Source organism: Silene latifolia, chromosome 1, assembly GCF_048544455.1.
Source record: "Silene latifolia isolate original U9 population chromosome 1, ASM4854445v1, whole genome shotgun sequence".
Lineage (NCBI taxonomy): Eukaryota > Viridiplantae > Streptophyta > Magnoliopsida > Caryophyllales > Caryophyllaceae > Silene > Silene latifolia.
Genome location: NC_133526.1, coordinates 41878323 through 41905364, shown reverse-complemented (window position 1 = coordinate 41905364; position 27042 = coordinate 41878323). Strand labels below are relative to the sequence as shown.

Here is a 27042-nt window from a genome sequence, read left to right as displayed (position 1 = left end):
GATTGTTGGAGTAAGTGTCCAAGACAATAATGCGATCACAATTGTCGATCACGATGATCACATATTTAAATCTCATATCTAAGAATACAAGAGGGAAAGTAATATTTTACAGTCAACTGGTCCACACATATCGGTAATGATTGGCTGACTAGAGTTTGACATTACTGTCGTGCGACGGTGGTGATCAATTGATACCATGAGGTCATACCTATAGGGTAATACTCTTAATTGATCATTTAATTAATCGTATGTCGATACGAGTTAATTAAATTGCAGACGTCTGTAACATACACTAGTTGGTGGTTGTTAACTTGTGAATATATTAAGTATGGTTTGCTTGTTGTTCAGCTGACAATGTAGATAATGTTGCCATATAAACTTGCAATGTTGCCAAAATTCCATTGATATTGTATTTGTCTATGTGGTGACAATGAGTCTAAATGTGATGACATTTGGTTTGAAGTCAAATATGTCGCCATAAAAGTGCAAACTGTTGCCTAACAAGTACCTAAAAAACTTTGATGGAAAAAAAGTGTCATGAACTACTACTTTGGTTACATATATTAAAAAATTGAGTACATGAATGGATATTTCATGTTTGTTTAATATGTGACCACTAACAACTTATATGAGGCTATTTTGAAGTTGTGAGATGATAATGTTCACAAAGAGGCATATAATGTTGCCATTTATGTAGTAAGTTGTCACAAGGATAATATGCTTACAAATTGTTCAAATGACACAACATAAAACAAAAAATCATGTTGGTGTAATATGTGACCATTAACAACTCATGTGAGACAACTTTGAATTTGAGAAATGATAATGTTGACACATAAGCATATAATGTTGCCATTTATGTAATAAGTTAGATAAAATGATAATATGGTTACAAATAAAATAAATGACACAACATAAAACAAAATATGGTGTTGGTGTAATATGTGACCATTAGAAACTTATATGAGATTATTTTGAAGTAAGTTGTATAAAGGATAATATGGTTACAAAAATTAACAAATGACACGACATAAATGAAAATATCATGTTGGTGTAGTATGTCACCAGTAAGGACATATGTGAGACTAATTTTTTTTATTAAATTATAATGTTGACACATGAGCATATAATGTTGCCATTCATGTAATAAATTGGATAAACGATGATATGGTTACAAATAGTTGAAATGTCACAACATAAAACAAAATATGATGTAGGTGTAATATGTGTCCATTATGAACTTATATGAGACTATTTGTCAAGTTGTGAATTTGTCAAGGATTCATGCAAGTTATATTGGACTGATAAACACCAAGTACACATAATGGACTGATAAACACCAAGTACATATTTTCAGATTATTTGAACTGACATTTGTGAAAGATGTCACCACATTATATTACAATGTTACCAACTTCACATATGTGATCACATGAATATTAGATGGTCAGAATAGTCCAGAGATTTTCACAAAAATGTGATCACATGAATATTAGATGGTCACAATAGTTCAGACATTTGCACAAGATGTAACCACATTATATGATAATGTGGTGACATCTTCTCCAAAACGCTGTAGACCCAAAATATTACATAAAATGTCCAAAATAAGGTCAGGCAAGTTCAGCCGACTTATAAAAGTCGTGGAACTGGAGTGTACAACTCTGCATTCGAAGCCACATTGTCACTTCCCTTTTTTGACCGCTTCTTTTTGCCCACGCTGCTTGGTTTACGCTTACTCCTTCCCTTGGTAACTGATCTAAAGGGGTCGAGTACGGCGGTAACATTTAGAGCAGGATCTGGCAGAGCTTCTTCAGTGCTCATTTTATCCTTAAATAGTTGTTGAACCTCATCATTAATTGTGGAGTAGAGCTTGTCAACAATTGCTCTTGCATCAGGCTCATTTTGGCACTTAGCAATTAGATTATACAGCTTTGTCATCATAGATCGCCGCCAATTTAAAGCTCCGTTGGCAATGGCTCTACGCATATCATTAGGAAGAATACGACTCCAGACTTCCCTTTTGGCAAATTTAGTCCACCTCCTTAAGATGTACCTGGTAGGGATTTCAGTTACGGAGTGCATATGGAACACGCGGAGAATGTGGAAGCAAAGCATACCCATTTCCTAAAATTTCTGACAAGAGCACTTAACCAGATTGTTTACGCAATCAAATGTCACATGATGAGTACTTCCAGAAACACCAGGTGGATCAACACCATATAGTAGAACTCCATTTTCAGTTGAAAGTATTACGGCCATTGTACCCATAGCCACAACAAACTCTTTCTCAAATAAGCGAAACAACTCAATTGTGTACACTAGAGAGGCATGTTGTAATAAGTCGACTAGAGGATACACGAAAGTAGGAGTCGACCTAATACAATTGAATTCTTTACGCTCCTCTTCATCTCTCCACCGCTTAACTGTGCCTTCGTAAATATGATAGAATTCAGTCAGCGAAGTTGTCTTAGTCGCCTGAAAACCCATAGCATGATTGGTACTCTCGCTCCTCTGGGAAGATAATATACCTGCAGAGAAGTACTCTTTGTTTGATGCGGTTGACCATTTCTCTTTTAATCCATACAATATTTTAAACCACTCATTATTTTGAAGGTCATAATCTGATATCATTTTCCTCCAAGTTGTTTCAAATTCGATCGCACTATAGCAGCCGTTAAAACATTTGTTGAATGCATTCTGAAATGCTCGATCATGTTTTAACGAGCTAAAGTGCGAGATCGCATTCTGTTGTATGTGCCACTGGCATAACCTATGTCTTGATGATTTGTAAACCTGCAAGCAACCAATAATGTCATGGCCTGGTAAGACGTAAGCATTGTTGGAGTAAGTGTCCCCGACAATAATGCGATCACAATTGTCGATCACGATGATCACATATTTAAATCTCATGTCTAAGAATACAAGAGGGAAAGTAATATTTTACAGTCAACTGGTCCACACATATCGGTAATGATTGGCTGACTAGAGTTTGACATTACTGTTGTGCGACGGTGGTGATCAGTTGATACCCTGCGGTCATACCTATAGGGTAATACTCTTAATTGATCCTTTAATTAATCGTATGTCGATACGAGTTAATTAAATTGCTTAAAATTGACGGATGATTTTGTGAGTAAAATAAACGTGACTCATTGTAATTCGATTAAATGAGATATGGTCTAAGTAATCGAATTGTTTTATTACTTAGATTAAATTATTGTTTACGAAACAATTGAAACGGATTGAATAATTTATTATAAATTCAAGTTGTTGTAAATTTATAATTTGATAAACCATCTAGGTACAAGTAATTAAGAATTACTAGTTAATTTTGTATGTGACATATTTTATTAATATGTTGATTTTTAATATGTTAAAAATACATTACATTGTGACATGTCATGTAACATGTAACATGTGACAAAATTGACAAATGACAAAATAAAATGGACTACCCATTTTATCCTAGTGTACCGAAATTATGGAGGGGTTTAGGGTTAATATTGTGTTTTATTTTTAAATGGAAACATAATGATTAAGCCTAATATCTAGCCTTGCATGCCTAGTCTCATCTTGAGAAGAGCAAGACCATTCATTGGCTCCCCTTTAGCCCACCCCCACCGGTTTTTCCACTAAGAGGAACCCAATGGATTCCTCTATTATTCATTCACTACTTTACTATTTTTCTAGTGTAAGAAAAATTCTCTCTTCTCTACCTTTTGTGAAAAAACCTTAGAGAAATAAAACCTCACACAATACTCCTCTCTTGACCGAAATACAAGAGAACAAAATCTCCATTTTGTGTTATTTTTAAGCTTGGTTTAATTAATACTAGTCTAATATTAATTAAAATATTAAGGGTATACCTTGGGTATAATTCCTTAGGAGAGTTTCTAAACTTGAATCATATTCTTTCATTTTGGAAAGCTCAAGATCTAGTAAGAAGGTAAACTTACTAGTGCCCATTTATCCGAAATCATTAATGTAAGAATTGATTTTTCTTCTTATACTTTGTAATAGTTTTGCATGCATAAGATCCATTTTTAATTTTATGACTAAATTAAATCATCATACTATGAATATGTAAACATATGAGATTAATGTATCCCTACAAGCATAATTGTAACACCCCCATATCCAGAGGAGCCTTAACTAGGCCTTCCTTAGCATATAAGGGCATTACCATCTCGGTTGCCCGATGACAGTAATAATCAAATGTTGATAAAAGAACTATTATGTTATATTACAAGTGACTTAAAACCAACTGATGATATAAAAGATACAACTCAAAGTCTACTCGCTATAACTATCAAATCTCGTGAAGACTCATCCCTGCCCGGACTCCAGCTACCAACGATATCAACACCTGCTAAGACAGACTGCTCACCATAAGGGATCACGGCAGACACATAAACAAGAAGACAACCACACACGGTCAGTACTGAGATAGAACAAAACAAAGCCAACAACAACTAACAACTCAATGTAACACAACCAGCCACACACAAGCACACCCACACCGATCAATCTCCGTCACCGACTGTCCACTGGACCAGCCCTGCCAGTGGGGGACCGCAGCCGTACCCACCAAATCCCCGCTCATCATACCGAGCGATAACCCTGTCCCATTAATGTGCACATCCCCTTCCGTGGCGGGTTCCACGAAGGGCGAAACTAGGGCGTGAAGCCACTCCCGCAAGTGACTTCACTCAGCCGAGAACGCATCTCGAGAACCATAGACAAACAATCACAATCACAATATCAACAACCGTCTGAATCTATCAACAATGTATAATCACAACCGTCAATACGAATACGACGACACACAACAACCACAATACAACCACAACAACCAACACACTAGACCATCTACAGAAACTGAGTAGGCGAACCTACCTTTAAGTAACTGCAACCAATCCACGCCAACATATGACATATCCAGCAATCAAGCAAAGCCTATAAAGAGAAATCCGGCAAAAGACCGCTACCCGACTCAAACTATGCTTTCCTAAGGCACAAGAACCTTCAAAAGGCTTCCATAGAGATTTTATGGTGAAGGGAATGGAAAGAGGCGACTGAAGGATAGGAGGAATGAGGCGGAAATGATTTGCGGATTTAACAAAACGCGATTAAAAACCCTCGCTGAAAACCCGATACTCGATCGAGTACCCAACATACTCGATCGAGTGGCCCCCTACTCGATCGAGTAACCTAGCTACTCGATCGAGTAGCCTCCACTCTATCGAGTACCACCCATAACTCGTAACCCAAAATGGCTTTGGCACGCACTTCTAAGACTATTCCCGCTCCCAAGGTCAGTCAACGCTGGTCAAAGGGTCTCTAGAAGGGCGGGTATTACAGTCTTCCCCCCTTAAAAAGAACTTCGTCCCCGAAGTTCAACTCACCTAACTCAACGCACAAGACACGGAAAGGTACGACATCACTATTCTTCCGACACAAACCACCTACTTCCCTGAAACGCCACCCCCATGTCATCATCATCATTGTCTAACGCTCTATTCATATCGACTCTTACAGCTATCATATAAACATCATCATTGTCAATTGTCACTCTATATGTATACATCTACCCTTACAAACTATCATATATAAAACATCAACCTCGCAATACGAACCAGCACAAACGACGATCACCCATCATATGGTAACAACTATCGATCCGAAACATATCTCATAACAACTTCATATTGTACAACTAATACCACCATGTTACTCAACAACACGATTCTATTACGACACATTGCACCACAACTAACTCTTTATGACATACTATCACATTCACTTCAATGAACTAAAGTAACCACTTACACTTCATATAAGCAATGTGATCAAAGCACTAGAAAATTTTGTAATTAAACAACAAAACATTATAAACGAATAACAACATAACGTGAAAATCAGCCTTTTTATTTTGCGACATTACTCTTCCCCTCTAAAAGGAACTTCGTCCCCGAAGTTCACCACCAAAATTACCACACCTATTACCTATTACTTGTATCACAACATAATTTAGAACCATATTATTCATTACGGACATTACCCACTAAGCCTATGCTCGTTAAATTAGAAATCATACACAAACCACCGGAATAACTAGCCGTCGTCGATAAAGCACGGTAATATTGTATGCACAAGCGTATGAAAGATGTAACTCCGATGAATAGATCATAATATGGCGGATTTAATATTAAAGCGACAAGAAACCATTATCACTTCACCATTTGTGACGAAAATGTATAAGAAACTCAAGCACGACTTCTAACATATGAAATTAACGGTTCAAAGATGTTACTACGCACTAATAACTACGTTAAACATCAAACTTGTAATTATAGAACAGTTGAACATTTTTACTTTTCGAAAAGTTCCTGTAACAATGCTACTCGATCGAGTATGTAAGGGTACTCGATCGAGTGCCATGCTACTCGATCGAGTGTCTTGGCTACTCGATCGAGTAGCCCCAAGATCAGAATGCATCAATTCTGTCATACCTGTAGCTACTCGACCGAGTATGGGGGTACTCTGTCGAGTACCTACAGGTCAAATGCCTTATAAAACCTATCATAAACCAACACACATATATATATATAACCGTCACGTAACTTGAGTCGGGATGACTCCCCGACTCCCAACATCCTGCAACAAGGTCAACTATCAAATCCGGCCTTATGGCCAACAATACAAGTCCATAACCAAAGTTTCAACGAAAACAACTACTAATATCTAACAACACTACCGACATCTAATACCAACAACCATAAACAAAGATAGAAACGAGGAGTATCACTCCTCCTGCTGCTGCTCAACCATCACCTCATCATCACCACCACCACCTCCAGACGTACCCGCTCCCGATGTCCCAATGTCCGCATCAACCCCCGCTCCAACTCCCGGGCCGACATGCCATGGGGTCAAACCACCGTAGGGAAAGGACTGAGGTGTCCCCCACGTCGACTGATCCACCCCGTAGGAGTGGAAAACCCCACTATAATCCCCAACACCACTCCACCAAACCGGATGCGGTCCCTCGGTCCCAATCCCCTGAGTGTACGCCATCTCGTGCATATTCCTGAGTGTCAAAGTAGATGACACTATCTCTGCCAAGTAGCTGGATCGCGTCTCTGGGGTGTCGAGGTAAGGGTATCACGGAAAAGGGTGCTGCTGCTGCTGTGGTGCTACCGGCCGTGGCCTAGTCTCCGAGGTCCTCTCTCTCACTCTGCGGGGTCCTCTCCCCAACCCGGGTCTCTCCTCCCTGACCGCCGCATTCTCCCCCTTCTTTGGCTCGGGCATCACCTCGAGGATCGCGTCATCGATGAGGTAGGTCTCTAACTGACGGGGCACGTCATCATCCTCCTCCCCCTCGTCGGAGTCAATAGCTGTCACCACCGGCTCTAACGGCTCGGTCGGTGGAAGGTGCTCAGGAGCCGGAATCCCCATCCAACTCACGCCCCATACCCTCCAAGCTAGGCTACCGTCAGCCAAAGTTCTCAACCACTTTGTCGAGATAGTAGTCACGGTCCATAGTAGGCCTGGGGCAGCGAGGAGGCACATACTGCGGAGAAGCCTCAAAGGAGGTTAGCTTTTTTCAGCTAACCGAGTGGCGATAGCGCCACAACTCAAGTACGGGAAGAGGCGGTGGCCATCAAGTCAAGGGCGCAGAGACGATGGAAAGAGCATTAAAGACCACTTTCCTGGCCTGCTCGGGTTCAAGTAAGACATCAGAAGTAACACCTCATGGTTGTTCAGTTTACTGATATCCGGTCGATCATAAAGAATGTTCGAGAGGGAACGAAGAAAGATCCTCAATGTGACATGCTGAACATCATTAATCAGCATGTTACTTGAGGTGGGAGCTGGTTTTCCGGTCAGACAAGGCATTAGGCGGCAGACACCGCACTCAGCAGGGATATCAGTGATGGAGTCCTTGGAAGGCTTGGCCAACCCAAGGTGAGAAGCAAATTGGTCCATAGAAAGCAAGAAACTGGTGTTCATCAACCGAAACTCAACGGTCTGGGCAGCTGGGTTATAGATAAAGGAGATCATAAACTCCAAGGTGAGAAAAGGGTAGGAATGTTTCCTCAGCCTATACAACCCCGTAAAACCCAAAGTCTCGAATATGTGACGGACATCCGTCTCTATTCCCAACTCCTCCAAAAGTGTAGTATCTATACACCTCGTCGGCCTCATTTTGCGTTTTTGTAAAACTACAAAACGCTCTCTCTGTTTGAAGTCTACAAACACAACAGAAGGGTACTCCGGAACTGCGGGTACCACGGGTCCACTCCCTTCCCCCATCTCAGGTTGTGTAACCCTCCCCCGTTTACTCTGACGGGTCCCTACGTTCGGTCTCGGCATCTGTTTCAGCACATAATTTTAAACAAACTTGCATAAACATGTAAAGCATATACTTCACGTAATTTGGATTTTATATACCCAGCTAAGTACACCAACTCGTCAACAAGTTCGACATGTGAAGCACATAATTCATGCCATTAACTTTGAATACTCAGCTAGATACACATATTCACCAACGGTTTCCCCAATTTGATATGCACATTCAGTTTATAGCTACTCATGTTTACTAGTTGTGAAAAGTTTATCATAATGAGTACACATGCTCAACAAATTCCAACTTCCTAGCATGATTCTAAGGTCACTCCATATACACTCCTAATAACATGTGAGGCATTGTACAAGCTCATGGAAAAGTAACTTAGGACATATTATCATCACCTTCAATATTAGAAACAAATAACTCAGTTAAACTTGTCAGACGGTCTCTACAGCTGTAATTATTTTGACATATTCTTCATGAATTAACACCACTACCATCACATTGAAGTTCAACCTTTACTTAAACAGTCATATACAACACCAAATTCCACATATAAATCACGAATTTCCATTTGAGACACTTTTAAGACGGAGTTTTAAGGCAACTTTTTAAGGTGATAATCATCAAAATCCATCCTTCAACATGATATAAACAATGTATAATACTCAATTCCATCATCTAATCAATGTAAAACAATCAAAAATCAATTTCGATTTTGTAACCCTAGAAATTTCGGCTTCAATATTGGCAATTTCTAGGCTATTTTACAGTAATTAATCACCAACAATCAAACAAAGAGGGCATGTCAATCATATTTCAACAATTTAAAGCAATAAATCGATCATAAGAATCGAAAATTTCAGATTGTATCATTATTCTAACACATTCAAATCAATAAATCATGTAAATTAGGAAGAAAAGCATACCTTGATTAAGTAGTAAAGTAAAGAAACGAAATTAAGCAAAGGAAATAACCCCAAATCAACCACTACCACACAAGAATTTGAGAGATTTTGAGAGGAATTAAGGCTTAGGGTTTCGAATTATAGAAAAAGAATGAGAGGGATTAGAAAGGATAGGGGTTTTAAGAAACCCGTAAGACTCACTGTACAGTAACCTACTCGATCGAGTGCCTTGGGTACTCGATCGAGTACCACCCTACTCGATCGAGTAGGTGCTATTTCGTCGAGTATCTGCAGAAATTTTCCACATCTCGACGTCACAGCTTCCTAACTAGATCGAGTGAGGTCTACTCGGTCTAGTACGTACTCGCACTCGGTCAAGTATAGTTAAGTACTTGGTCAGAAATACGAGATAAATAGAAGATTCCTGCAAAAACAATACTACGTGTCGATTCCAAACTGAGTTCGGAATTCGCCACTAGTCATCACACTTACTCACGCATTACCATCATTACTCAAGCTTACCATATTGTCTCAACCATTAAGGCTCATGCCATACTATGCTACCACAAATTACTCAACTCGGTTTACCTGCTACCGAGTCATTCATAAGCATAATCACGTTATCATTCATTACTTAAACTTATCTTACCGCATTACTACCAAACTCGTGTTCACATCCACACGAAACATATAATTAACATTAGTTCGTTCTTTCACATGTCATAAAAGTATAATGTATACTCTACATAGCAAATTAATCTATCATATTCCAAATCCAATTGTAAGCAAATCATCTTACATAAATCGTTTGTCACGCAGCGGAAAAATTTCAACCAATAAACAAGGCATATATGCATTACTATATGCCATATTTCATAATATAACTCAACAATTCTTATAACTATTACACTATGGCTAGCGTAGGACTTATAAACTCGCATAGTATTACCATTACCAACCACTTGAAGCAAACTCCAACATAATCACTTTCATATTACGGCATACACTTTCACATTTCACGCATTTCTATCACATAGACTTTTGTCACATATCCCGGAATCATCATACAAGCTCGTTAATCAAGCCAAAACTTCACTAAGCATTATCCAAACGCAACCATTATACCCATCTCTATGTTAGCAAAGACTCGACCTCAGATAACTCCGACACAATGAACATACACATCATACATATACACACGGACTCCACGTTCCCATACCATGTGACTGGCTTAAGTATCATGGGGCCAAGATTTTGAAATGAGGGCGCCTACTCACCCAAAATCTAGCATCAGCGGGGCTCCCATCATACATACACCAGTTTCATTTTATTAGACTCACTACGTTCATTATTTTTATTGGTTACAGGTTCCAAAATCGTCGCTCTGATACCACTTTGTAACACCCCCATATCCAGAGGAGCCCTAACTAGGCCTTCCTTAGCATATAAGGGCATTACCATCTCGGTTGCCCGAGGACAGTAATAATCAAATGTCGATAAAAGAACTATTATGTTATATTACAAGTGACTTAAAACCAACTGATGATATAAAAGATACAACTCAAAGTCTACTCGCTATAACTATCAAATCTCGTGAAGACTCATCCCTGCCCGGACTCCAGCTACCAACGATATCAACACCTGCTAAGACAGACTGCTCACCATAAGGGATCACGGGAGACACATAAACAAGAAGACAACCACACACGGTCAGTACTGAGATAGAACACAACAAAGCCAACAACAACTAACAACTCAATGTAACACAACCAGCCACACACAAGCACACCCACACCGATCAATCTTCGTCACCAACTGTCCACTGGACCAGCCCTGCCAGTGGGGGACCGCAGTCGTACCCACCAAATCCCCGCTCATCATACCGAGCGATAACCCTGTCCCATTAATGTGCACATCCCCTTCCGTGGCGGGTTCCACGAAGGGCGAAACTAGGGCGTGAAGCCACTCCCACAAGTGACTCCACTCAGCCGAGAACGCATCTCGAGAACCATAGACAAACAATCACAATCACAATATCAACAACCGTCTGAATCTATCAACAATGTATAATCACAACCGTCAATACGAATACGACGACACACAACAACCACAATACAACCACAACAACCAACACACTAGACCATCTACAGAAACTGAGTAGGCGAACCTACCTTTAAGTAACTGCAACCAATCCACGCCAACATATGACATATCCAGCAATCAAGCAAAGCCTATAAAGAGAAATCCGACAAAAGACCGCTACCCGACTCAAACTATGCTTTCCTAAGGCACAAGAACCTTCAAAAGGCTTCCATGGAGATTTTATGGTGAAGGGAAGGGAAAGAGGCGACTGAAGGATAGGAGGAATGAGGCGGAAATGATTTGCAGATTTAACAAAACGCGATTAAAAATCCTCGCTGAAAACCCGATACTCGATCGAGTACCCAACATACTCGATCGAGTGGCCCCCTACTCGATCGAGTAACCTAGCTACTCGATCGAGTAGCCTCCACTCTATCGAGTACCACCCATAACTCGTAACCCAAAATGGCTTTGGCACGCACTTCTAAGACTATTCCCGCTCCCAAGGTCAGTCAACGCTGGTCAAAGGGTCTCTAGAAGGGCGTGTATTACAATAATGCTAATCTGTTGACATTTAAACACAAACATCACTTTTGTTTTTAATTGATAGTGACAATTAGTAGATATTTGCTGACACATGAATTTATAGCAATGTATGTAAACAATGAAGTATCATATGTTGCCATTTGTGCTCAGAAAGGTACCTCATCAATTGCATTCTTCATTGCTAGGTCTTGATCGGTGAAGATAGTGACCGGGACAGTGTCCGTGCCCATAGACTCATTGAAGACGTTGAACAACCACTTAAATGATTCTTGTTTCTCATTAGCCAATAAAGCAAACCCGAACATAACGTTTGACCAATGATTGTTTATACCAACAAATGCACCACAAATGAGGTTGTACCTATTTGTTCGGTACGTGGTGTCAAAAATCAGAACATGATGATATAACAAGTAATCCTCTTTCATCATAGAATCCCGCCAAAACATGTTACATAACCTTCCATCTTCACCAAACTGGACTCGGAAAAAAAACCTAGGATCCTCTGCTTGTCTACTCGCCAGCAAAGTCATTAGTGTTGAAGCATCACCACCCTCAATAGCTTTCATCTTCAGTCTATGCACAAAGTTAATATGATCTCTTTTTGAGTGGCCCACTAAATCTTCACCCCCCGCCGTTTTGGCTGCGATCCTATATTGCACGGTTGCGGCCACCATGGCTTCGGTCATGACCTCTATAAAGTCACCTCCGGCATCCGTAATTGTCCTCTCGGAACGATGGTGGTGCTGCCACTGTGGGGGAGGGGGGGTTTAGTGGATGATTGTGTTCAAGAATGTGGCTCAACACTTCTCATACGCCCTTCTCCTTATTCACTTGGACCCTTACGTTTGCTTTGCACTCGCATCGTGTCTTAACATTTTTCTTCCCGTGCCCATTTATGTCGGCACTTGCCTCTGCCTTCTTCCCATTTTCATTACGACCTTCACACGAGCAAATAAAGTATCTCTCACGTTCAGGAGCTCCAGGCGTATCAGCCCTACGAAGACCACTTTTCCTAATGCTAAATCCAATAGCTTGAGAGTGCTTTTTGTATAATTCGTATAAATCCTCCCACTTATCAGCCACAGCGCCTACTAAAGATCCTGCACTATCAATCTCTGGGTACATAAAAAAGTGGTAACATAATTAGGCCCTGTTCTTTTGGACTTAAAGTCACTTAATTTAAGTTCACTTCAGATCCTATAAGTTCGATTCGATTCGAGATCGATCCTATAAGTTCGATTCGAGATCCTATAAGTTGATTCGATTCGAGATCCTATAAGTTCAGTTCAGATCTTATAAGTTCAGTTCAGATCTTATAAGTTCAATTCAGTTCAGATTCTATAAGTTCAGTTCAGTTCAGATCCTATAAGTTCAGTTCAGATCCTATAAATTCAGATCCTATAAATTTAGTTTAGAAAAGTTATATACAGAGTATTATTTTTAAAAACCGTCGCAAAAATATTTGACATTATTAATTATTCGATACATATATACATTATTATTTCTAAAACAAAATTATCACTCTTCTCATTATTTTTTATCGTAATGTAACCGTAGTATAATACTATAATGTATGAACAAACCAATGTATATAAAGCGGAAAAATGTTATTATATTACCTTGTGTTTTAGACTATATTTTCTTATCAATGTTCTCTCTTGGCTGCCCACTAATTTCTTGTAAAATTTTTGTTTAATCTCAATAAAATTTTGCGTTTTTTTATAATAATAATAATAATAGTAATAGTAATAGTAATAGTAATAGTAATAGTAATAGTAATAGTAATAGTAATAGTAGTAATAATAATAATAATAATAATAATAATAATAATAATAATAATAATAATAATAATAATAATAATAATAATAATAATAATAATAATAATAATAATAATAATAATAATAATATTCAAGTTAAATTAATTTAAGTTAATTTAAATTCGGATCGTGTAACTTAAGTTCAGATCCTATAAGTTTAGTTCAGATCCTATAAGTTGATTCGATTCGAGATCCTATAAGTTCGATTCGATTCGAGATCCTATAAGTTGATTCGAGATCCAATAAGCTTAGTTCAGTTCAGATCCTATAAGTTCAGTTCAGTTCAGATCCTAGAAGTTCAGTTCAGTTCAGATCAGATCCGTTTCAGTCCAAAAGAACGGGGTCTTAGTCAAAATGTATACAGTCAGTATTGAACTATTACACCAAACAAATTAAACATAAGTGCTGAGATATGTTTCAGAAAATGAAATAAATGCAACAAATCAATGCAAAACAGAATATTACTGTCCAATCATTTGATCCATAAAAAAGTGGTAACATAATTAGTCAAAATGTATACAGCCAGTATTGAACTATTACACCAAACAAATTAACCATAAGTGCTGACATATGTTTCAGAAAACGAATTAAATGCAAAAAAAAAGAATATTACTGTCCAATCATTAGATCATCATAGTACAATCACTAAATTCATTAAATGCAATGATTGGATAAAATGGTAACATAATTAAACAAGTTCCATAATAAACAGTATTGCTTCAAAAATTTCCCCAGACATGTGAGCAAGAAATGGTGACATATGTTTCAAAACATGGAAAAATAATTAAATCATAAAATAATGTCGTCATCACATTAAATATTATCATCAGAACATAATAGAATAGTATCGTCATCACATTAAATGCAATGATTAGCTGCACACAAAAAGTGTGAATAAAAAAAATCAAAAGATTAGTTGCACACAAAACATAAGTGGCAACATTGTTTAAGAATTCCTCATTAAACCAACGTCATTGTATGATTAACTGTACACAAAAAACTCATAAGTGGCAACAAGTTTGGAAAAAATCAAATTAATTGTTTTAGAAGTACTAATAAAACACACGTAATTCTAGATCATTCTAACTACTTTCATCGTCTTCATTCTAGCTCATTCAAGCTACTTTAAAGGTTCATTGACAATACTAAGGGGTCATTCAAAGTTGATCATTTTATTGAGGATGTTGCTTGTATAACTCGTCGCATAATGAAAATCGTATGAAAACCGTATGAAAATTACATGCATATTAACCATATGAAAACCGTATAACTCACCATCATTGCTAACCACAAGAGAGTCCCCTTGAACGACATCATCAACTTCATCCTCTACTGGGACAATCACGCATAGATTATTGGCTTCCATGTGTAACTTTTTTTTTTGGGGATAAATAAAAGTTATGGAGTACTAAACAAGAAATGGGACGTTGAGACCAAGATCGTCACATTTTGTTTGGTGATAAATAAAATGAGGGATTGAGCTTTATAATTGTAGATGAAAACTGATTTTTTGATCTATGAAAATGGAGAATTTGATTGTTGTAGAGCAGGGGCGGCCCATTGGGTGAGCAGTTCGGTTCCTCGAACCGGGGCCCAACAGAGACAAGGGCCTCATTTTTAAGGGTTTAATTTAAATATGAGAACAGAAATCGTAATGTATCAGATGTTACAGTGGTTGAATTCTTATCTACCATGGCGAGCGTCGCGTGCTCGATTCTTCTAAACGACATATTTTTTGGCCACTTTTGTTTGTGGGCCTCACCTTATCTTGTCTAAGTGGGCCATTGGCTAATATAGTGACGCTGTCAGCTCTCCTAACTTATGTTTTCACCCATAGAAAAGGATTATTTTGCTCAATCCATCTAATATAATAAATATTTTTTTTTCTTATTCTCCTTTTTCTCCAAATATAACGTCAATGACAATTCATTCCTTCCTTCCTCAATTTTCTCAAGTAAAAGGGTAAAATTTGTTATTTTTTCGCTTTTCGTAAATTATTCAGGGAAAAAACAATAAATATGGCTTGTCGTAGTTAATAGTTTGTGTGTATTCTATTTTGTGAGGTGAAAATAAAGCAAACGAAAACTATTCATCTGGACGGAGGGAGTGTTCAATATGGCTAAAACACAGCGCAAATAATTTGTTTTCAAAAAAAATCACAAATATGATTCTTAGGGCCTCAAAATGAAATTTCGAACAGGGCCTCCAATTTTTATTGGCCGCCCCTGTTGTAGAGGAAGAAGTGCAGTAGGTTTAGGTTAGAAAGAGTAAAATAATGATTGTACTTTTGCTATTATTATATTAAACCTCAAATCATCACATCTTACACAAATCAACTTTTAGGCGGCTCATTAATTACTTGTCCCCCCAATTGGCAAATTCCGGACGGTTTGTTTTATGTAATATGGGTGGGTTTGACCCGTCTTATTATTTCAGACGGATCGGACGGTCTGAAATAAGAATTTGTGATTTGTCAAAGAAATAAAGCAACCTTAAAGAACATCCTCTTTAGTGCTTTATTTCTTCTATAAATAAGGACTTCTTGTCTCATTTATTTCTCAAAACTTTTTTGAGCATTTATTGAGAAAACACTTTGCAAAATTTAATCTTTCGTTCTTCAACGTATTTGCAAAACTGTTTTTATTTTAAAGGTTTTCAATCGTTTTTCAAAAGAGCTGTAAAGTCTGCGTATATCAGTTTGTTGTACTTTGACATCTGAGTTTGATGATCTCGTGTTTAAGCCTTAAGTGTGGTCTCCATGTTCATTAAGTTAAAGATTGAAATTCAAATACTCTATAAACCTGTGAGATAGAACTTAAATATTGAAGCGGAGTAACTTTGAGTAAGTGAAAGTCTTGAAGCGGAGTAGTTTCAAGCAAGTGCAACCGGAGTAGGTTGACGAGTATTTTTATTGTAATGGGTTTAGAAAGTTAGAGTAAATTTCTAAACAAACGATAAAATAACGGTTGGACGTAGGCCTCAGAGTAGGCTGAACCAATTTTTTAAACATCGTCTTGTTTGTTCATTCATTTTTACGTTTGCTCTCCTTATTTATATCTTGTTTATCTCGCAATTTGTCCGTGTCACAGTGTTCATAACTATGACTCAAATCTGATTATTGATTCAATCTTGTGAACATAAAACGATTAAGTATCTCAAGTATTCAACTTAAAAAGGATTCACTTAAGATCTTCATAGCCACGAGTATTCAACTTAAAAAATATTTACTTCATATCTTCATTGATAAGTTGAAGAAAAAAATTATTTCAATCATAATTTTTTGGTATTTGCAACAGTCGACTTTATTTTGTGACATATACTGGACTAAAACCGTGTGTATATACTTCTAACTCAAATAGTTCTAAGTATAAACACCTCTATCACTCAAAGTATTGTCCATATCAGTTTAGTATATTGTCCTAATTTTTGAGAAAAACAACGAAGGGGCATAGTTTATATTGTCCTAATTTTAAGAGTAAATTATCAATTACAGTCACGCTTAATCCACTTTTTTACATTACTCCCACGTCATTTTTTTTAAATTACCCCAAATGAATAGCTCAGGTTATATTTTGCACCCAAAATCGGTTTTATGCCATATTTCTATCAAAATTCAATGGTTAAAACAGTAAATTTATGACGATTTTGCCCTTCCTCCTTTTATTAAGCATATTGTTTAGATTGTTCTTTCTCCTCATCCATCCTCTTCTTTATCCTTCTCTCCCATCTTCCCCAATTTGATTTCATTCATTGTGTTCATCATCCTAACTTTATCTTCATTGTTTTGTTTTCGTTCATTGTGTTCAATTGAAGGTTTTCGTTTAATTTTGGTAAGGTTCTTGCTAATTAGGTTGCCTTTATGATTTGTATCTTTTGAATATAAACTACAAACAAATACGAAAAAAGAGAAAGAAGGGGAACTTACATAAATTTGGGGATGAACAATCTTTCAAATATAGGAGCTCAATAATTAAAGTTACGATTATGACGGAGATTTGGGGGAATTTTTAGGGGGAAATGTTTTGAGGAAAATATTTAGGGAAAATTAGGTTGAAGAGATGAAATGGGGGAACTGAAAGTTGCAAAAACTCAGAGTAATAGACGCGGAGGCAAAATTGTCATTTTATAATTTTTTCTGCCTGAAAATGATATTGGGTGCAAAATATAACCTGAGCTATTAATTTGGGCGTAATTTAAAAAAAAAAAAAAACTGAAAATCTGCCAAAAAAAAAAAAAAAAAAAAAAAAAGGCGCGCTATAGAATACCACGTAAAGATATTCTATTCTATTCTATACAAAATAAAACAAAACCAATATCCAAAATACGACCACCTTACCGCCGCCCACCTCCGGCCTTCCACCTTACCGTCGGCTTACTCCTCACCTCCGGCCTTAATCCTGCCGTAGTGCCGCCCTGGGTAGTGGGTAAGTAATTTTTTTTCGCCCAAATTCGATTCTTGAGCATTTGATTGATTGAATATTTGGTTCATTAATTTGTTAATTGTTCTTATTAGTTTGTTAATCTATTTCTCTATTTGTGTAATTGTAGATTTGGGTTAGTTTAGATTGAATGATTGGTTAATTATCTCATTTTTCTCAAACCCTAAATCAATCACTCACTTAGCAATTAATTTCGATTCGTAGGATACTTGTTTGAGTTCAATTTATGTATATTGGGTAATTATAGAGGCGTTTGGCCCCGCCTTCTTTAGTGCCATCAGGTAGGTTTTGTAGTAATTGATTCTCTTCATATCATGCCTTCCTTGTGAAAGTCGCACATTTCCTGCATCACTCATGCCTGCATTTTGGTTTCACATACATCAATGTTCAAGTATTTCCATCTTTTGGGTAAAATGAACCAAGGGTGTTGAGTCCTCCGGACAGCAGAGGTAGGGTAGGGGAGGGCTAACAGAGGCGCTTGGCCCCGCTGAATAATAGACTGTGGGATTTCCGTAAAGCTCTTTTACATAAGTAATAGCCTTGTATAAACCCCATAGTACCTCATTTAGCCAATAAGAGTTTGCCTGCCAATTCAACAAGAAACGAATACAGAAGAAAACCAAGGATAAGCATGTAATTTTAGTACTGTGGGTTATTGATTGATGTATAATTACAAGTAATGAGATGGAAGTGTGAGTATCATAGAGGCGAATCCAGCATTCCAGTCATTTCGGTAGCCGGGCGTCTTAGACTTGCTTCCCAAAGGTGGATTGAAGATATAGTAAGATGTGGGTTGGTGTTTCGCCTCTTAATTGCATTAGTTTTGCTTGGTGTTTCGCCTCTTAGTTGCATTTATTTCGTTGTCGTTTATTTATTATCTAAGATTAATGTGAATGATATGGCTATGTTCAAGTTTTGACCGTTCTTGTCCGCTACAACTTTACAATTCTACGCTCATGTGAGGTACATTCTATCGCCGAAAATGGATATGCCCTCTAGAATAATGGACTTAGGTTTGTTGGTATTTGGTTTAGAGTTTTTGGTATATATGTATTGACAATGTTAGAATTTTAATGTATAAATGTTGTCCGCATTTTTTTTTTCTTAGTGTGCCACCCCTTTAGTCAAATCCTGGATCCGCCCCTGCTTGACGGTACAGTCCTTATCGTTGCCTCGTCCACCGGTGTCCTCCTCCACCACTTTGTTTCATACAGGTAAATCCCCCTTGTTCAATCTTTCAATTTCAATTCTCAGCTCTCAAACCCTAATTCCCTATTTCAATTTTTCGAATTTTATCATCTTAATATAGTAATATGCATCTGATTACAGCAAGTTACAAACATGGAGGAAACCCAGAAACTTGTGATTCTATACGCTTCTCAAACAGGCAATGCAATGGATGCTGCTGAACGCATTGCTCGTGAAGCTGACCGCAGAGCTTGCCCTGTTTCGCTTCTCCCCGTCAATGAATTTGATCCCGTATGAGAAGCTTCTATTTTATTTTCATTTCTTGATTCATGGGTTATACTTGTAATTCCAGTTTATTTTAGTATTCAAATACTGTTGCTGGAAATTTTTGTTCTTTCTTGCTGGGTGTAGTTGGTTGAATGATTGAGTTATGTTCAGAAAAAATTGCAAACTTTGTGTAATATCGTTAAGAGAGTTTCGGGGTTTACGACAATAGCTCTTACTCAAATCTTATAAAATTAACTTACTGTTAAAGTTGTAGAAACGGTTTCTTCTTGCTCTATTTTTGTGGGTGTTTGATGTCAATTTGCTTAAAGTTAGAAGTACATGAGATGAGATTGCTGGCATAGGTATTATGGTGTTTCATTATATGGCAACGGACTTTTCACTTCTTGCTCTATTTTGTGGGTGTTTGATGTCAATTTGCTTAAAGTTAGAAGTACATGAGATGAGATTGCTGGCATAGGTATTATGGTGTTTCATTATATGGCAACGGACTTTTCACTGTTCTGACTTTTGTCTGTAAACTTATGCATCAACCAAATTCAGAACTTGAGGAATACTATCGACCTGCTCTTTTCTACCTTCTCCTCTCACAATCGGTTAAAATACTGTATATTTTGCCTCATCAACTTGCCATCCAATCCCACACGATATATATTTGTTTAACCGATTGTGAGAGGGTAAAAGGAGAAGGTTGGAGGGAGAAGCTAGATAGCAATCCTCTTAGAACTTTGTTTCATTATCATCTTACTTTCTTGTTTTCATAACCAGCATCGTGGAAGTGGTTAGTTAGGCATATAGATTGGTTGGTAATTGTATATTTTGAACTGTATCACTTTAAAGCCGTCACATTTTTTTCTTGTCAGAGTTTGCTACCCAAAGAGAAAACTGTGATCTTCGTTGTTTCCACTACAGGCCAGGGTGACACACCTGATTCAATGAAGGTTATTTAGTCATACCAGCTATTCAGTGAACTTCTTCAACTTGGACATTTATGGTCTTTTTTCCTTTTCTTCAAGTGAATCACTTTAATAAACTGTAGGTGTTTTGGAGGTTCCTCTTGCAAGCAAGGCTTCCTGAACGGTGGCTGGTTGGAGTGCACTACGGAGTTTTTGGATTAGGAGACTCAGGATACCAGAAATACAATGTAATGCTTCTACGATCCTGTCTATCGTTGGGGAACTACGGTACCTCTTTCTCTCTTTGTTAGCTCTCCAGAATTTGGTTTCTGCATTTGTGTTGCTAATCAGCTATGTTACATTGTAGATTGTATTGGTTAGTGCATAACCACACTTCTTTGACCCTTCATCTTATCTCAATTTTATTGAGAAAAAAACTGCACTGTGGGCAATAGAATCAATGCAGTACATTTTAAGTGGTTGAACCTTGTAATTCCAAGTTCCAGATGAGAGTCTGGCGTTTGATTCATGTTGCACAAATTCACGAGCCTCATGGTTGGATGTTGAAGTTAGTGTTCTTCTGGGGTTTGGCCCTCTACATTTATAGAGGCTCTCATACCCCTCCCCCACCACCCTCTTCAAGGAAAAAAACATGAAACTTTTGTGTAGGCTAGAAGCCTGGAAGCCTGGAAATTAACTACAGCTATAATGTTTGGTAGCTGAACTATACTTGGGAATATAGCACATAACCCCACATTGTGTTGAGTCAATATGTCCCTGTTACTGCAGTTTGTTGCAAAGAAGCTGGATGCAAGGCTCTCAAAACTTGGTGGAACTCCACTTATTGAAAGAGGCCTTGGAGATGATCAGCATCCTTCAGGGTATGATCTTGTTCCTGATGGATCTCAATTTCTTTCTTAATTTTTCTACCTGTCTAAGCAAAGCATATATTTACCACACTCATGTTTTGTCTTAACAACTTGCTTCTATGCAAGAGCTTTTATATTATTTTAGTTTTCATTAATCTGTAGTGCTTTGGGATAAAGACTTTTTACACCGTTGATAGGAAGCTTTTCTCATTGGTCTATGATAGGTATGAAGGTTCGTTAGATCCGTGGATGTCGTCATTATGGGGTTGCTTGTATGAAAGATATCCAAAACTCTTCCCAAAGGGGGAGCACTTTATTGTTCCGGAAATGATGGATAAGCCTAAAGTAGTTGTAACTTATCATCCCAAAGACAAGACAAGTTCATCATTATCAGCCATATCAGGTATTTGTTGTCTGCATGCTGGAACTTGGTGAGGTTGCGCTCAAGTGATCTCTCTTTTTCTAGCTCCCATTTTAGCTCTAATCTCTTTTGTACATTTTGGATATTTCACCTGCCTCTTTTGTTCTCTCGGCAACTTTGCATATTCTCGCTCATCGTGTCAAAATAATATTTTTTTCTATTATCTCGTAAGCCTTTAGCGCCTTTATAGATATTGGCATATTACATTTGTATCGACATGTGATTGTTTGTTCTTAATACAGATTTGGAGTCTAGAGCTTTTTCAATTCAATGTTCTCGCTTGATGTCTCCTGCGAGGGTTCCTGCAGACAAGAGCAGACCTCACTGCTGGCTAAAAATGGTATTCCTTTGGGTCTGCGTCATTTTCTATCTTCGTGTTTGCAATGGTGATGACGTAGCTGCAGTGAGCCTTTCTTTTTTATCCTATATGGGTTTCAGCTGTATGATAGTTTATGGACCTTTCTTGCTTGGTGTCTCTTGAATCGATGTCAAAGCTGATCTATGCTCGTTTTCTATTGGTGCAATTTGGTCACCAGTATTACTGCTGCTACAGTATATTGTAGCCAGTTGTATTGTGATAATATTGTTCTCTTCATGTTGCCGCTAATTGATCGAAGATTGAAATTATTATACGGTCCTACATCCATCCTACATTTTGTGTTTTCCATTTTACATTGGTGGCCAGTTACCATTTTTCTCTCCAAATGTAGTAGGGATACAATGTAAATTTTTTCATGTTTGATTTATCAAAATAACTATTACCTATTATCATTAAAAAAATTGTACACTACTGTATATTATGAGAAAATACTGGTCAATGTCGACATTGTTTGACCACCAAATCAAATGAGGACAAAATAAATGGGATGGAAGGAGTAATACTCAGCAATTTCTACATCTAGGATACAAATACTTGTCAAGGCAAAAAAATCGGTAAGAGAATCCTATGGTAAGACCTCGGTGATAATTTAACTTTTGTGGTGAGCTTGTAAGATTCCAAGATAAAAACGCGTCTCAGCCTAAAGCCCTAAAATCTCAAGAACTCATCCTACTCCACCCTAGGACCGTCTTACCCTATTCATGTTAATGACTCAAACACCTTCCTAACTTATTGATTTTTCAAGATAAGATCAGCTGTTTGAACTCATATTCTAGAGCATACATCCATGTGGACCATCCAGTTGTATACTTGTATCTGCTTATGTAGTCTATGAATGGAAGGTTTTACTTATGGGTAAAAGAAAACAAACTGTGATGTCCTACACTTGTGTAACATAAGCATGTTTTCATTTTATGACATACATAATGCATGCAGTTGTCTTTACTTGCAGCTTATTGTCCGTCAACAGGTTTCATGTTCATTTATGAATGTAAATCCCTTTTTTACTTTCAGGTGGGTAACTGTTCATTAACAAGAGCAGGGTGTGAGAGAGATGTCCGCCATCTTGAATTTGAATTTCATTCTACCGTGAGTTGCAGACTGTATATCTTGGTTTTAGAACTATATAAGCTAATTAGAGCTTTGTTGAGACTTTTTTTCTATCTATATATCTCATTTCTTTCAGGAAGTTGAGTATGAAGTTGGTGATGTGCTCGAGATACTTCCATCTCAAAATCCTGATGCTGTTGATGCTTTTTTACATCGTTGTAATTTGGATCCTGAAGCACTCATAACGGTTTGTAGTTTTATAACCCTAATGTTTGCTATGTAAATGTTCGGCTTTTTGAATTTTAAACATTGAGGGCGAACTGATTGACATTTTAGACCTACTGATATCACCATATCATTCTATGGAAAGAGATTCTTCTTTTGCTGGATTTTTTTGTCGCTTAACCTATCTATAATTTTGCCACAGAGCTATTCTTGCTACCTTGTTATATATGTATAGTGTTTTAGGTGTTTGGAGGTGTAGTTTTTGTTTACTACAGTAACAACATTACCCCAGTGCCTCAAGGGCTCTCGCAAAAGACCGGCTAGGAAGGGGGGTGGAATCAGATGTCATAGACTTACCCCTGCTTAATAACACAGAGTGTTTTTGGATGGCCACAAAATGAAAATTATGTTGGTAATTGCATCGAATGGCTGGTAATTCACAAAAAGGAACCACAATGAGCTTGGTGAACCATTTTGCTTTATTTCGTCGTAAGCTAAAACCAAGGACATTAATAATTTAAATTTTTTGCTTGAAATTAAAAAATGCAATGTTTGGTGCAGGTTCAGTCGAGAGATATAATACATGAGTTGGACATATCTGAGGTGCCAATCAGGCTAAAGTCATTTGTGGAATTGACCATGGATATTGCTTCAGCTTCTCCTCGACGCTATTTGTTTGAGGTACTGTTAATACTGTGAGATGTCTGCGTAAAGCTATCACTTCTATATGGATTATCAGCTGATCATGCTTATGTTCAAAATAGTTGAAATATTTAATTGACATTAACAAATTCCTCAAACGATGACTATCAAAAGTAAGTAATTCGTTGTATGGAGATAATCGAATTTTGTGTCATTTTAAATGGAGTATTATCCTTAATATTTCTGCAGGTGATGAGTCACTTTGCGACTGCTGAGCACGAGAAGGAAAGACTACAGTATTTTGCGTCACCTGAAGGGCGTGATGATTTGTACGAATATAACCAGAAGGAAAGAAGAACTGTCCTCGAGGTGACTTATTTGGATTTTTTATAGCTAAGCAATTACAGTAATATTCAACATTTATTCTCATATATGCGGTTTCATTTCAAATGAATTTTAGGTTTTAGAGGATTTCCCTTCTGTCCAAATGCCATTTGAATGGTTAGTCCAGCTGGTCCCCCCTTTGAAAACTAGGGCTTTCTCCATTTCCTCCTCTCCGATTGCTCATCCCAAAGAAGTCCATTTGACCGTGAGTGTGGTGTCATGGACAACGCCTTTTAAGAGGAAGCGGTCTGGTCTTTGCTCAAATTGGCTGGCCGGAGTTGATCCTGAACAAGGTGTTTCCCTAATCACTATTACAGAATTTCAGGTTCAATTTATCAAAGCACAAATTCTTATACAACTTGTATGTGTGAGAATGCTTATTATCCCTCTACAAAAACTGTGTTAACGTATCTCTTCTGAATAAACAGGGGTTTTAGTTCCAGTATGGTTTCAAAAAGGCTTACTTCCGGTCCCATCGCCATCACTCCCTCTTATTCTAGTTGGACCGGGGACAGGATGTGCTCCTTTTCGCGGATTTGTGGCACAGAGAGCCATTGAGAGTAAAACCAGCCCCACTGCACCAATTTTGTTCTTTTTTGGCTGTCGGAAGAAAGAAGACGATTTTTTGTACCAAGATTTCTGGCAGCTCCATTCCGAGAATGGGAGGGTTCTTTCAGAAGACAATGGTGGCGGGTTTTATGCGGCTTTCTCCAGAGACCAGCCGAAGAAAGTGTATGTACAACATAAGATGAGGGAGGTTAGCAAGAAAATCTGGAACCTTCTATGCGAAGGGGCTTCTATTTATGTCGCCGGTTCTTCGAGTAAAATGCCTTCTGATGTTATGATGGCTTTTGAAGAAATCATCAGCATGGAGAGTGGAGCTTCCAAGCAAGACGCTGCTAGGTGGCTCATAGCATTGGAGAAGGCTGGTAGGTACCATGTCGAAGCGTGGTCCTAAGACAATACATCATACATGTAATTTTTGTTGTATAAACGGTCTTGCAATAAGTTTATTTAATGCATAAATGGATGTTTTGTTATTGTTTTTGGTTACAAGTTTGATTTCTGTGGTACAAATGCAAAATTTAGATGTATTACCACCGTTTGTTGGTCGTTAAATTACGGAATACCAATTCAACTTGTTACAGGCAAATCTTTTAGAAATGATGTGTGGACAATTTTTATCAGAACAACATTTGTGACATTTCAAAGAGTATTAAAAATAAATGCTACCTACTCCTATTATAACTATTTTTCTTCCCACTTGCTAAAATTCCTACATATGCTGATATACCGAATGTTCCTATGTGAAAAAAAGTACATTTCCTAACAAATTTCAGTCCCCAACTATTCTTTATTTTTATGAAAACCGACTTTTGGCGAGATGGGACGGTAGGTGTTGTTTGGCCAAGTTTATGTGAAAGAGTTTTTACTTCTAAGAATGAGTTTTTTAAGAAACTACTTTTCGAAAAAGTTGAAGTTGTTTGGCCTAACATTTGAAAAAGTAGTTTCTTAAAAAATTGATATGTTTGGCCTACTTACTTTTATCCTATTTTTTCACTTTGTTTTTGTTAACTATATATTACTTATATGCATATATAAGACATTAAGACGGTCTCACAATGTAAGACTTTTATAAGTTAAAACTCATTTATTTACATATAAGACAGTCTTACAATGTAAGACTTTTATAAGGGAAAAATTCATCTTTTTACATATACTAGTTGTCTCTCCGCGCGCGGTGCGCGCGGAGATCCAAGACGCGTTTCCATTTGTGTTGCAGCAAATCTGTTTATGGCGTAGACTTTGCGAGAATTTCTAAAATGTAGTTGTCCTAATTTGACGTTTTATTTTCTTATTCTATTGATCCGTCTTCAAATATTTAGTGATACAATTGTCATTTGTGCCCCTTATCAAATCATTCGGTGCACGAAGAAACAATAGAGTTGTTTCTCCGCGCGCAGCGCGGAGATCCAAGACGCGTTTTGTTTTGTTGTCCAAGCTATTACGTTAGCGTATAATGATAATTGCAGTTTTCTTAATGTACCATATAGTTGATTAATTTGCATCATATTTAGACACGTGCAATTTATTAGTCGTTACATATTTCCCGAAACATATATTTACCAGTCACCCAAAGCAAAGCGTTTGTAATAAGGTATAAAGGCAGTGGTTGAAGGGTAACGGAGGTCGAATTGTTATCATATCTCCCACGGTACTAACAAGAAGCTACACAAATGAAATATTTATCAATGATCCACAAAGAAATGCACCATAATCACCACTTACAAACCGAAGCAAACATCATAATGGAAGAGTTGTCATGTACATTGTCAAAAGGCAAGCAAAAAATCAAAGTACCATACGAAATATAACACGAAAACTTAAAAGATGGTTTGTCATGTAAGACACATTAAGTCATTAACCATATAATTATATAAGTAATGATTATACGATATTACGAAGTATATCTAGGTTGCCGAGGAGTTCCCTATAGTTGGTTTCAAAGAAGACAATCGGATCCCCCGATAACTAATGTCGTATGTCACATTTCG

At 37.5% G+C, this 27042-nt stretch overlaps 2 protein-coding genes across 2 annotated transcripts; one reads left to right on the top strand and one right to left on the bottom strand.

Moving 5' to 3' along the window:
• Positions 1-1373: 1373 nt before the first annotated feature.
• Positions 1374-15170, bottom strand: LOC141587976 (uncharacterized). The gene is made up of 3 exons (XM_074409449.1): positions 14985-15170; positions 12749-13007; positions 1374-1759 (listed from the first exon to the last, which is right to left on the bottom strand). The coding sequence occupies exons 1-3, from the start codon at positions 15073-15075 to the stop codon at positions 1633-1635; spliced, it is 477 nt and encodes a 158-aa protein (XP_074265550.1). The 5' UTR covers positions 15076-15170; the 3' UTR covers positions 1374-1632.
• Positions 15171-17976: 2806 nt separating this feature from the next.
• On the top strand, positions 17977-25677 carry LOC141604637 (NADPH-dependent diflavin oxidoreductase 1-like). The gene is made up of 14 exons (XM_074423070.1): positions 17977-18133; positions 19257-19362; positions 19478-19627; positions 20485-20562; positions 20661-20765; positions 21307-21398; positions 21611-21789; positions 22050-22147; positions 23201-23275; positions 23373-23483; positions 24023-24142; positions 24353-24472; positions 24564-24780; positions 24916-25677. Exons 3-14 carry the CDS (start codon positions 19490-19492, stop codon positions 25443-25445), a joined length of 1863 nt encoding a protein of 620 aa, XP_074279171.1. The 5' UTR covers positions 17977-18133; positions 19257-19362; positions 19478-19489; the 3' UTR covers positions 25446-25677.
• The last annotated feature ends 1365 nt before the right edge of the window (positions 25678-27042 follow it).